Source organism: Triticum dicoccoides, chromosome 2B (genome assembly GCF_002162155.2).
Source record: "Triticum dicoccoides isolate Atlit2015 ecotype Zavitan chromosome 2B, WEW_v2.0, whole genome shotgun sequence".
NCBI classification, from domain to species: domain Eukaryota; kingdom Viridiplantae; phylum Streptophyta; class Magnoliopsida; order Poales; family Poaceae; genus Triticum; species Triticum dicoccoides.
The window spans coordinates 147,674,165-147,687,988 of NC_041383.1; the positions used below are offsets into that span (position 1 = coordinate 147,674,165).

General features: G+C 41.8%; 1 protein-coding gene across 1 annotated transcript; it reads left to right on the forward strand.

Annotated features, from left to right (window-relative positions):
• Positions 1-3,591: 3,591 nt before the first annotated feature.
• On the forward strand, positions 3,592-13,488 carry LOC119362671 (protein transport protein SEC31 homolog B-like). Its single transcript, XM_037627911.1, has 22 exons — positions 3,592-4,061; positions 4,135-4,192; positions 4,274-4,396; positions 5,263-5,359; positions 5,458-5,494; positions 5,601-5,706; positions 5,934-5,991; positions 6,106-6,203; positions 6,301-6,420; positions 6,850-6,895; positions 7,390-7,508; positions 7,587-7,714; positions 7,791-8,301; positions 8,400-8,492; positions 9,560-9,745; positions 9,822-10,032; positions 10,400-10,503; positions 10,632-10,844; positions 11,385-11,510; positions 11,594-11,933; positions 12,203-12,432; positions 12,976-13,488. The coding sequence occupies exons 1-22, from the start codon at positions 3,742-3,744 to the stop codon at positions 13,066-13,068; spliced, it is 3,417 nt and encodes a 1,138-aa protein (XP_037483808.1). The 5' UTR covers positions 3,592-3,741; the 3' UTR covers positions 13,069-13,488.
• Positions 13,489-13,824: the final 336 nt, after the last annotated feature.

The window sequence follows — 13,824 nt, forward strand, 5'->3', positions numbered from 1 at the left end:
AGGCAGGGCCGCGCGCCCCCTCCCCCTCTAGTCCGAATTGGACAAGGAGGCCCCCCCCCTTTCCTTCCCCCCTCTCTCCTCCTTCCCCCTTCTCCTACTCCTACTAGGAAAGGAGGAGTCCTACTCCTGGTGGGAGTAGGACTCCCCTCCTTGGCGCGCCCTCCTCCTGGCCGGCCGCCTCCCCCTAGCTCCTTTATATACGGGGGCGGGGGGGGGCACCCCAAGACACACAAGTTGATCATTGATCTTTAGCCGTGTGCGATGCCCCCCTCCACCATAATCCACCTCGGTCATATCGTAGCAGTGCTTAGGCGAAGCCCTGCGTCGGTAGCTTCATCAACACCATCATCACGCTGTCGTGCTGACGGAACTCTCCCTCGAAGCTCTACTGGACCGTGAGTTCATGGGACGTCACCGAGCTAAATGTGTGCAGATCGCGGAGGTGCCGTACATTCGGTACTAGGATCGGTCGACCATGAAGACGTATGACTACATCAACCGTGTTGTCATAACACTTCCGCTTATGGTCTACGAGGGTACATGGACGACACTCTCCCCTCTCGTTGCTATGCATCACCATGATCTTGCGTGTGCGTAGAATTTTTTTTGAAATTACTACGTTCCCTAACACAAATTACCATCCCAATCATGATTATTAGTACAATTGATATTCATATAATTTATACTAACAACATTGCAATCATACTTTTCATTCAACAAATGTATCTCGATAGCATTTTCTTTTATCACTTTTTCATTATTAGCTATTGGTTTACAATAAGCAACAAGTTTAAAAAAACATATGTATTTTTTTATCGAGTCAACATGATTATCGCAAGCAAATAAGGTGTGTGTGTGTAGGTACCTTCGGTTGTTTGATGAAGTCTCCCTGATAACGGCACCAGAAAATCTTCTTACTACTTGTGAAATGCAGTGAGATTTTCCTGAAGAGGAAGGGTGAAGTAATACATTAATAGAAAGTATTTCCCTCCGTAAAGAACCAAGGTTTATCGAACCAATAGGAGATTCACACAAACAACCTTCAACAGTACCTGCGCACAAGAGCAAATACTTGCACCCAACACGGACAAGAGAGTTGTCAATCCCCTTGTACTTGTTAATTCCAAGGATGAAATATGGTAGTAGGAGATATATAAATTACAAAGTAAAATAAAAGTAAAAAAATTACAACAAGATATTTAGGGTTTTAGTAATATGATTTAAATGGACCCGGGGGCCATAGCTTTCATTAGAGGCATCTCTCTCAAGAACATAGGGATACGGTGGGTGAACAAACTACTGTTGGGCAATTAATAGAATAACACATAGTTATGATGTTATCCATGGCATGATCAGTACACAAGCATTATGTCCGTGACAAGTAGTTTGTTACTTATTGACGTCTACTACTATTACTCCACTTCAAGAGCGCTTCTATGCTTGCCTCTCTAGGTATTAAGTTCATGACAAACAAAGTAATGCATTAAGTATGATGACATAATGTACACAAAATAAGACAAACTAATATGGTCAAACCCCATCATTTTATTCTTAGTAATAATAATACAGATACATGCATCGCTACCCCTCATGTCATAGAGTAAGGACACCACAAGATTGAACCTACTACTATGCACCACTTTCACCGAAGATCTAATCATCAACTTGGCAAAAGATAACTCATAGATTGGAAACATTACATAGCTATAACAATACACATAATAAAGTTCAGAATATAACTCAATTACTTACAATGAATATTCTGATCATAAACGCACAATTCACCGGATCCCAACAAACACACCGCATAAAATGATTGCATCATATCGATCTCTGAAGAGAACATTGTATTGAAGATCAGAGAGAGAGAGAGAGAGAGAGAGAGAGAGAGAGAGAGAGAGAGAGATCTAGCTACTGCTATGGACCCATAGGTCCGATAAGGAACTAATCACACTTCAACGGAGGTGCCTCAGGGTTGATGTAGAGGCACTTCATGGTCGATTCCTCCTCCGGAAGAGCACTGCCAGAGGCCTCTAGATGGGATCGCAGAAGAACATAGGCTTGCAGCGGCGAAATATTTGTTTCGGGTCTAGCTTTGGTGGTTTTTGGATTCTAGGGAATTTATGAGTCTGGAATTAGGTCAAACGGAGTTACGAGGGAGCCACAAGCTCATATGGCGTCCCCTGTGCCTCTGTCGTGCGGCGTCTGGACTCCTCTTGAAGCTTCCAGGGCCCCTTCTGACCCAGAACAAATAATTGTAAAGTTTCATCGTGTTTGGATTTCGTTTGGTACTGCTTTTCTACAAAACAATAAAATATTCAAAAAAGAAGAACTGGCACTAGACACTTGGTTAATAGGTTAGTTCCTAAAATGATATAAAATTACATATAAAACATACAAGATTGATAATATAATAACATGAAACAATAAAACACTATAGATACATCGGAGACATATCACTGGCCTAGATTGGTCGGATTCCGCCATGCAAGTTCTTAGTGAGGACGGAACCAATAAGGACCACATCAAATTGGTCCGTGAGATCTCATGATGTGAGAATTGGTTAACCTGGATTACAAGATCAGTCGTCGCCCTGCTACACTTGCCTTCAGGAAGAGGACAACGACGAGCATATTTTGGTCCAATGTGTGTACGCACGAGAGGTGTGGCACGAATGTTTCGATGTGTTGAACCCAAGCATCAGGAGGTCGGAGGTGGAGGGTACGCTGTTGGACTGGTGGCTGGGCGTCATGAGGGCATTCACTAGGGCGAGTAAGCGCGGGTTCGACACCATCGTCATCACGGTCGCCTGGGCATTGTGGAAGCAAAGAAACGCACACGTGTCCAATAGAATACACCAACAGAAGACCACCATCGAGTTGGTGGATGCCATTTTTGTCGGAAGTGCAGGAGTGGAGGACAACATGTGTTGGAGTTGGTGCTTTGACACGCTTTGTGAGAGAGTAGGCCTAGTATAGACCGGCGTTGGTTGTAATTGGGTGTTGCCGAGAGGGGAAGCTCACATCCTTTTCGAGACTTCTTGTACATTGTCTTTGCTCTCTTCTATAAAACTTTGGTACACCTTTGGCGTACTCTAAAAAAAGAATTGGTTAACCTCGCGGGTAGATGTGGACCCCTAGTGGTGCGCCGCCGATGACATAGGGAACTCTAGGCGAGACCTAGGGGAAAAGATCCGAGCGCCTATGTCTCAAGTGTATTATTACCACTACAACGTTGAATGAATACGTTACTCCCCCCTAACAAAATGCGTCTTAAGTAGCCAGTTTTATGGAATATCCAAATGACCAAGTGTGGATCATGTTTAGTTTCCCAACCGACATTTGCAAGTTCAAACATCTTCAAATCCAGAATTGCAAAAAAAAAAAAACATCTTCAAATCCAACGCTACACAGCAAACCACGCGGTCAAAACCGACGGCCGGGATCACTCCAGTGACGCGGCCGAGTCCTTCCAACTCACGCGTGCCAGCACGCACGCGGCCGCTTTTACCCCGATCGGAGATCCGGGCAGATCGACCCAGGCACGCACAAACAGCACGAGCCGAGCCGGCCACAACCCACGCCCGCCGCACCACCCCCTCCCCTCGGTCCTCCTCGCCTCCATCCAGTCCAGATCGCGGAACTTTTTTCCTTAGAGCAACGCCCCCCCACCCCCTGTCCTGCGGCGAGAGCGCGGCGCGGGCGGGCTAGGCACCCAGATCTGGTGCGGCGGTCGCCGGAGATGGCGTGCATCAAGAGCGCGCAGCGCGCGGCGCTGACGGCGCTCGCGCCGGAGGCGCCCTACCTCGCCGCCGGCACCATGAGCGGCGCCGTCGACATGCAATTCTCCGCGTCGGCCAACATCGAGATCTTCAGCCTCGACTTCCAGTCCGACTCACCCGACCTGCCCCTCCTCGCCGCGGCCCCCTCCCCCGACCGCTTCAACCGCCTCTGCTGGTCCCGCCCGGGCGCCGCCGACGGCGACTCCTTCTCCCTCGGCCTCCTCGCCGGCGGGCTCAGCGACGGCTCCGTCGCCGTCTGGAACCCGCTCAGCATGATCAGGTTCGCGCGGATCCGCCCGCCCCGCCGCCGAGATCTGCCCGTGTCCTGATCTGTTTGTTTGTCGCTGTTGCAGCTCCGAGGGGCAAGCGGAGGACGTCATGGTCGCGCAGCTTGAGAAGCACAATGGGGCGGTGAGTGGCGCTGCTCCTGCTGCTGCCTGGATAGAATTGCGTTCCCCATGGCTCTGATGGTGTGTCGATTGCGTTTGGCAGGTCACTGGATTGGAGTTTAGCGAGCTCACACCGAATCGGCTCGCTTCAGGTGGTAACGAGGGGGACATTTGCATCTGGGATCTCAAAAACCCCTGCGAGCCAAACGTCTTCCCACCACTGAAGGTATCCGCTGCCTGGCAAATAGGTTCTCACTTAGAAGATGATTGCATCCTTACTGTTAACCTTTGCAATGCACGATCTCTGCAACCCTTCTGCTTGCATCCTTTGTTTTATATGTGTGGAGAGCATGATGCTGTGTATTTGTGAGGGTCGTAGCATGACGGGACCAAGTCCAGATGAGCACCATTCTCATTTTCAACTCGACTAAAGAATGCCCAGAACTGCCAATCCTACCTAATGCGGGCTTTAGTAGCTTATATGTTTGCAGTTTTTTCAGTCTGGAAGTCACGTCTAGGTTGCGAACATTCTTTTTCAAACTAGGCAGTTTTTTCTATAGATTCTTAATGTTTTGTTGCTGCAATCAAATCGTGCACTTGCTTGCCACCCCTTCCCGCTCGCATGCGTTTTGTTTCACATTTGATGTGGGGTTAGTTCAATCCTTCTAGGTATGGGAGTTGAAGAAGTACTCCATCCGTTCCTAAATATTTGTCTTTGTAGAGATTTCAACAAGAGACTACATACGGAGCAAAATGAGTGAATCTTCACTCTAAAATATGTCTATATACATCCGTATATGGTAGTCCATTTGAAATCTCTAAAAAGACAAATATTTAGGAACGGAGGGAGTACATTCATGACCTGCCATACAATTCCTTAATGTCTTAATGGTACCATTTTCAACCTTTTTGTGGAGGACATGATGGTTGCAATGCTAGGAAATTTTCTGCTCATCTTATTGCATGTTTCTTATTTATGCATGATCATCTTTCTTTAAGGCGCTATTTTTATCTTTAGTTCCTTACCAGTTTTGTCTATCTTATGTTGCTCGCCTTTATTGCATGGTTAATGATTCTTGTAATGTCCTGCAGAATGTTGGTTCGAATGCTCAAGCAGAAATATCTTGCTTAACCTGGAATCCCAAGTTTCAGCATATACTAGCGTCAGCTTCTAGTAACGGGATAACAGGTAAGACAGCATGGCTGCTTCTGTAACAGTTTCCTGTTTATTACCATCACTTGGACTTTTGACCGATTTGGCTCACTAATTTGAATATCACCCTGCAGTTGTTTGGGATTTGAGAACCCAGAAACCATTAACTAGGTAATTGACGTAGCCACCTTCTGAATTTTCTTTAGGTTTTCCCTATTATTAAATCCAGTGTGTTCAATTATTTGTGTTACTAAATTTCAATCTGCATTTTAAATAGCTTTTCAGATTCAAATAGGAGGAACTGTTCTGTTCTCCAGTGGAATCCAGACATGTCCACCCAGCTAATTCTTGCATCAGATGACGACAACTCTCCTTCTTTGAGAGTAATGGCCATTTTTCTCTCCCTCATTTATTTTCTTTTCCGTTTTTGTAGTTTTTGTCCTCCGTATGTGGATCATGGCTCATAGTTAGAGTAAGCGGAACAAATATTCGTTTATCAACTCTCTTAATGTGCAGTACAGCCCCTGGCATTTCAGTTTAATTCATTTAAGGGTCTTTCTTGTTGGTTGTTTTTTATTATCATTAACTTTGCTCATATATTCTTTACTAGGTATGGGATGTGAGGAAAACCATTGCACCTGTACGGGAATTTGTGGGACATTCAAAAGGTTTAATTTCTCTTGCGGTTCTCCTTTTTATTTCATCAAGTGATGATGGTTTGCACAAATCACACTTGATATTTTATTTCTCCTTATCCTATTTGTAATCATTATGTTGACCAGGTGTAATTGGTATGTCATGGTGCCCCTATGACAGTTCATTCTTGCTTACTTGTGCTAAAGACAATAGAACAATATGCTGGGATACAGTTAGTGGAGAGGTATATTATAACTCTTTACATTGAAAGGCTGAAACACCATGGTGCATTCCATCTCTAAAATTCTAACTGTCCACTGTTCCTTGCTTTATTTTTATAGATTATCAGTGAGCTACCAACAAGCTCTAATGGTAACTTCGACATCCACTGGTACCGGAAAATTCCAGGTGTTGTAGCAGCATCTTCATATGATGGGAAGATCGGTGTACACAACTTGGAGGTAATGTGGCTGTTTGGCTGGCTTATACTTGGTCTATCATGGCTTGTAAAATGCATTGCAGTGCGGTGTCAAAATTTTGGTTTTGTTGGATATATGTTAGAGCTACACAGAGAATTATGTGGTACTCCATTCACTTGAAAAAGTAAGCCCTGTAATATAGCAGACTTCTCTTCACCAAATCTTTTTTACTTGAAGACAATTAATATGATGAGTTTCCCTAATACAGAAGTTAATGATTCCTGCCTCTTATCCTAATGATCACTCAGATGGTTATAGTTTCACAATAGTCTCCAGGATAGGTTGCGATTCCAAAATGGCTTATGTGCTATTTTTTTAATTGAATGCACTAGTACTTTCATGTTTGATTGGCTTACAAAGCTATAGTTCTTTGAAGTTCTTACATATTTCTTTTACGCATTTCTTTTACAGTTCTCCAGCCTTTATGCAGCTGGTGATAGCACTGTTGGTGCCTCAGGTAATTTAGAATACTGCCAAACGTTTTAACTTTTTGAAACAATCAGATATTCATTATGCCATGACATTTAACTTTGTTTTTTAACCAGTAAGTTAAGATTGCGTCTGCATTCTACAGAAAAGTTAGATTGCCTTTGATCAACCCTTCATTTAATGCCAAAAGCCGTGCCATGTTTCTGTATTAAGTCCCATGCTATGTTAACTGTTTAGTACTACTATTGCTTCTTTTTCTCCACTGAAACAAATCTCAGATTAGCTGATTTGATCTTGTGTTGATCAATTAAAAGTTGCTCTCATGACTTAGGACCCTACTTTAAAATAGTCAAAGTTGGACCTTTTGTATATATATATCTTTCGATAAACAGTAAATCACGAGATACCATTTCTTCCATCCACCAAGCTCTAGCTGAACAATTTTAGAGATTCTTTGTTATTACTAATTATATAATAATGTCTCCATGTGTGTTATCTAATGAACAATAAATTTATTTTTAGCACGTCCAAGAGCTGCAGCTCCAAAATGGTTGAAATGCCCCACGGGTGCATCTTTCGGCTTTGGTGGCAAACTTGTTTCCTTCCATCCGGCCCAAGGCACACAAGCGGGTACTTCTGAGGTAAGTTTGCTTGGTTACTGCCCTGCCGTGTGCTTCTATTTAAGTTCCTTTGTCTGAGTGCATTTGTTCCTTTTGTAGGTGCATGTGCATAATTTGGTGATTGAGCAGAGTCTAGTAAGCCGGTCAACTGAATTTGAAGCTGCTATGCAGAATAGGGACAAAAGTGCACTGCGTTCTTTGTGTGACCAAAAATCACAAGAATCTTTGTATGTTCCTCCTTTATGTAGAACAATCCCTAATGTTTGCTTACCAACTAACTATATGTCTACATTTTTTAAATAGATCCGAGGAGGAGAAAGAAACATGGAGCTTCTTAAGGGTTATGTTCGAGGATGGCGATACTGCCAGATCAAAATTGCTTGTTCATCTTGGATTCAATCCACCTGAAGAACCGACTGTGAATGCAACTGATGAACTGAGCAAAACATTGGCTGATACACTTAATCTTGATCATGGTACTGATATTATGGATGCCCAATTTCTTGCTGATAACGGTGATGATTTTTTCAATAATCCTCAACCTTCAGAGACTAGCATGGCTGAAGAGCCAATATCTACGAATGTCCAAGAGATCGAGAAGGAAATGCCTGAAAATATTGTGCCATCTGATCCATCAATTGATAAAAGTATTCAGCATGCATTGGTAGTTGGAGACTACAAAGGGGCAGTTAATCAGTGCCTTGCTGCAAATCGTATGGCTGATGCTCTGGTTATTGCCCATGCTGGTGGTTCTGCTCTATGGGAAAGCACCAGAAACCAATATCTTAAGAACAGTATCTCACCCTATTTGAAGGTAACGAAAAATCTTGGTTACTGATTTCCCACGCTTTCTTATTTCTGAATGTTACAGTTGCATTACCATGATGTTTCTTTCTATTGGTTTGAACTCAGGTTGTTTCTGCTATGGTTGGCAATGACTTGATGAGTTTTGTGAGTACGTGGCCACTAAATGCATGGAAGGAAACACTTGCACTACTGTGCACAGTAAGTGTCTTTGTGACATCATTTATTACTCATTTGTCTTGAATCAACATTCATGTTCTGTTATTTAGTATTCAGTATTTTTTATCACAAGTCTGGGAGATCGGATATGACCTTGTTTCCATGTAGATTAATTACCTTTTTGCGGTCTCAGGCTTTCAGCTGTCGGTGTAAAATGCATTGCATTTTCTTATTATTATCTTGCATCTATTCAGTGAGCTGATGTAGAACCTAACTTGTCTCATGTGTTTCACCTACTTCCCTTCATGTTGCTTCGGGGCATATTTTCCTAGTTATGGAAACCAAACCTGACTATTATCTAATTGTCCGCCTTGTATTAAACAAAAACATAGTTTCAAAAATTATATAACGTATAATTTATAGATCATCAGTATTATTTAGGGCAATTATCGTATGAACTTGTGTAAGCTAACATATTTTGCAACTTTGCACCAGTTTCCTAGTTATGAAAACCAAACCTAACTACTCCCTCCGTCCCAAAATTCTTGTCATAGCTTTGTCTAGATACATCCGTATTTAGACAAATCTAAGACAAGAATTTTGGGACGGAGGGAGTATTATCTAACTGACCGCCTTGTATATTAAACAAAAGAACATACAAGAACAACAACAACAACAACAATAACAACAACAAAGCCTTTAGTCCCAAATAAGTTGGGGCAGGAGGTGAAACCCATAAGATCTCATGACCAACTCATGGCTCTGGCACATGGATAGCAAGCTTCCACGCACCCCTGTCCATAGCTAGTTCTTTTGTATTAAACAAAAGAACATAGTTTAAAAAATTACTCCCTCCGTCCGGAAATACTTGTCATCAAAATGGATAGAAGGTGTATTTAGACGTATTTTAGTTCTAGATACATCTCTTTTTATCCATTTTGATGACAAGTATTTTCGGACGGAGGGAGTATATAACATACAATTTATGGAACTGGTGGTTGGCCGGTTCAATTACTGTTCCACTTTTAGGTTCAATTACTGTTCCAGTTTTAAAATTATGCTATTGTACGAACTCGTGTAAGCTAACATATTTTGCAACTTTGCACCAGTTTGCCGGGAAAGAGGAATGGAATGTGTTATGTGACACTCTTGCATCTAGACTTCTGACTGCCGGTGATATGCTAGCTGCGACCCTATGTTATATTTGTGCTGGAAATATTGACAAAGCTGTTGAAATATGGTCTCGCAACCTGAGTTCTGAAGATGGTGGAAAGACTTATGTTGATCTTCTCCAGGTACAAATGGATGATAAAACACCATTGTTCTATGCCGTGCCGCAGCCAGTCCTAATTGATTGGTGTCTAACTGCAGGATTTGATGGAGAAGACCATTACTCTCGCCCTTGCCACGGGCCATAAAAGGTTTAGCGCATCTCTATCTAAGCTTGTTGAGAACTATGCAGAGCTGTTGGCCAGTCAAGGCCTTCTTAAAACTGCAATGGAGTACTTGAAGCTTATGGGAGCAGATGAAAATTCAGATGAGCTGACTATACTGAGAGATCGGATTGCATTTTCTACAGAAGGTTGCTGCAAACTTACATGACTTAATATTGATTTTGTGTGTTGTTTGTGTTGGTTTGAAATAGTAGCTTAAACATGCAGATCAACATCATTGCATTTTTTTTCTTCATGCTCCTTTGTTTTATTTCTGGTGTGCAATATGCTGAATGAAGAGTTATAAGGCTGGACTAGGCAAACTTTTCACTTTTTCTGATGTTGCTCTACCATAGTGGGGGCTGTTGCTTATTCAATCGATAGTATCATACAGTACTTGATAAGAACTTCTTGTTGCACATACCAAAGGAATGCAATCATGTTTTATATTTACCATGCTGTTATCTACACTTTAATATTTGATATCATGGTATTGATTAGAAATACTCTTACCAGATAATGATGCCATTAGGAGTTCTGTTTCTGAGGGCAGTGCCAACACATCCTACTTACCAAATCAACACAGCTATACCCCAGACCCTTCTCAGAATCTTTACCAGGTTATAGTTATTCCTTCCATCTTAATATTTGTTTCTGTATAATTTTTTTTTGGCCCTGTAATTTTGTTAAACATTATCTTATGCTAGAGAGATGCATTTCCTTAATTTTCTGTTCTGACTAACTGCAGGTGCCTCAACAATATAATAATGTGCAAAACAATACATATCCAGAAGTTTATCCTCAGCCACCTAATAATAGAGCCAATGTCCAAAGCAATACATATCCAGAAGTTTACCAGCAAACACATAATGCAGCCTACTCAGGATATGCTGGATATCAACCTCAACCTCAACCGCAAACACATATGTTTGTTCCTAAAAACACACCAGTGGACACCCAGGTATTTTGTTATGTGGGAACCTTATTTTAGGTCGAGTGTTTTGTGTTAGAATTAGTGACTTGAATTGTACATTGCCATGTTGCTGTCCATTCTGGTCTAGTATGGAATATCTTATCTTAATAAAATGTAAAATTATGCTGTGTGATTTCTGAACAGATAAGTGGCCCTCCATTTACTTCATTTTTTTTATTATCTATAAGTATACGTTACATCTTTACTTCTTAGCCCCAGTTTGCAGTTGCTAAAATGTCCTGTGCTGAACCTGTTTCATAATTTGCTGTGAAAAATAGCCGTCTTAACAGTAAAAGCTACTCCCTCCGTTCCAAAATAGATGACCCAACTTTATACTAAAGTTAGTACAAAGTTGAGTCATCTATTTTGGAACGGAGGGAGTAGTTAGCAAACAATAAATAGGCAAAGCTGTTTGAAAAGCTAGATTATTTATGTAGGAAATTATGGTATTTGTTTATTTTGACGTCGTTTAATATTATTTCTTTTTACAGTTTTCATTATTATTTTTGTTGTTTTTACCTTAAACAGCCAAGTCCGGCTCCATTACCGGTTCCACATCAAACAGTGAAGACATTTACTCCTGCAAACGTACCGAGTCTCAAAAACCCAGAGCAATATCACCAAGCAAGTACCTTGGGTTCCCAGCTCTACACGGTATGTAGAATGATGATCTAAGTTTTTCATCTCATGTTAATGATGTAATGCCAGTTATGAATTGATATCTCTGGTCTGAACAGGCTCCTGCGAATTCATCATATGCTCCTGGACCACCTGCCCAGTTCCATAGTGGACCTCCCACCACGTATCATCAGCCTGCACCGCCGTCTCAATACCAGACTGGCCCACCCGTCCCTTCAGTTCCAGGAACAAACCCTAACCAGATGTTTACCCCTGCTGTTCCGACTAATTCAGCTTCCAGGTTTATACCGTCAACCAATCAAGGTTTTGTTCAGCGGCCAGGCTTGAGTCCTGCACAGCCCTCAAGTCCAACACAGGCGCAACCACCAGCTCAGCCTACCGTTGCTCCCCCTGCACCTCCCCCCACTGTGCAAACAGCTGATACATCGAACGTGTCTGGTATGTGGAATGCATATCTAAAGCTTGTATTTGTTTTGTGACGAACTGATTTCCTGCTTCACTTTGCCTACTAAATTGGTACCAATATGATCTTCATTTTAAATTAACAAAAATCCGTATCTTCACTGTACTAGTTTAGCAGATATTTTTTGCTACCTATGTGATTCACCTGATTTTACATTTGATTCTACCAAATATTTTCCTTATGGTGTTAAAGCAACTCTCAATATTCTTACACTGGTGCTGCCTTCTCTTGTCATCTTTTGCAGCTGAGCTGAGACCTGTTATTGCGACACTGACTAGACTATTTGATGAGACATCCAAAGCCTTGGGAGGCGCACCCGCTAAAAAACGTGAAATTGAAGACAACTCAAAGAAGATTGGGGCGTTATTTGCCAAACTCAACAATGGAGATATATCTCCAAATGTTTCATCAAAACTCATTCAGATGTGCAGTGCACTTGATAGTAGTGATTTTGCCACCGCGATGCAACTTCAGGTAAACTTAACTAATCAATCTTATAATTAGGGTTGCACTTTCTGGCTTCCACCTCATGGATTTCTTCCCAGTGGAGCTAAGGATTTCCCTCCTGACACCCACCCATGATACCCTGCTAAATTGTTTTAGAAAACAAGCTATTTTCACTCTACCATGGAAACAAGTCATCTTTCAATGCTTTTTAGAAATAAGTCAGTTTTTTGCTCTTTGATGAAAACAATGACGTCTGATCTCCTCCTGCGTATGATCAGACATTGTGGGTTTACATCATCTAATGATCTCTTGATTCTTTTGTAATTCATCATTGCTGTTTATTGACAAAATCAATGCGGAATTCTCTCTTCCAAATAAAATTAGGTTTCATCAGTAGTTCAAATTCTTTATACTTGAACCTGTCAGCTTGGGGTTTGCGCTGCCAATATAATTCAATTTTGTATGTACTGTGATAATCTCTTTTGCCAATGTTCTGGTGGAAGTTGCTGATTCTCGTGATGTTACCTGAATGTCGATATGCTAACTATCAACTGCTTTTTGATGGTGCAGATTCTTCTGACGACCAGTGATTGGGACGAGTGCAACTTTTGGCTCTCATCATTGAAGCGTATGATCAAGACAAGGCAAAGCTTCAGAGTGTAAATCCGTGTGTGGGGCCTTGTGCCGCAGCTAGTTCTGTATACACCTTTTCTGATTGTCAAAATTGTTAGTGTTAGCAATTTGGAGGGTTGGCGTGCACAGAGATATTATCCTGCTTCGTCTGTCAACTCTGCCGAAGCTTCTTGTTGCTGAAAGTGGTCTGTCATTCGGGTGACATTACGTTTTGACGACTCATAGTTTTTCCATGTTCCTTTGCAACAGGATGCGAGTCCTTTGGGGGTGTTGTTGGTTTTGGAAATTATAAGTTGTAAGAGGTTACTTAGTCTGTCATACTAGCTGGTCCATTTTCCGTACCCTTGAATTGATCAGTCTGGACCTTTGAAAATACCCTGGATGATTGATATGGTATTACAGTGTCTTGTCTATTACATTGGTATCAATATAGATATTAATAAACTCAAATTGATAGTACTTTGTTTCCTTTGGGAGTTTTCAGTTATTGGCTTCTGCCTGATTCCAGAATGTGTAAAAAAAAAGAAGAAGAATATTTGAGTAGCAGACGCAAACCTTTTGAATATTAGAGCTAAATTTTTTGGCTACCCAAATCCGCATTTTAGGATGTGCACCTTCCTCCATTTGGGCGTCTCCAACAAAAGTTTAGGTAGCCATATTGCAGCGTACCTGAAACTGGATGCCCACATTTTGGCCGTCTTATTCTGCACCGCACAATCCTGTATCCCTCCTGCAAAATGACCAAAAATCATCCGGATTAGGTCCTATAAAACAGTCCCTGTCCTG

Coding starts and splice junctions, on each gene's coding strand:
- LOC119362671 (XM_037627911.1), top strand. CDS start 3,742: ATGGCGTGCATCAAGAGCGCGCAGCGCGCGGCGCTGACGGCGCTCGCG. Junction 4,397..5,262: donor ACGTCTTCCCACCACTGAAG/GTATCCGCTGCC, acceptor AATGTCCTGCAG/AATGTTGGTTCGAATGCTCA. Junction 6,421..6,849: donor TCGGTGTACACAACTTGGAG/GTAATGTGGCTG, acceptor TTTCTTTTACAG/TTCTCCAGCCTTTATGCAGC.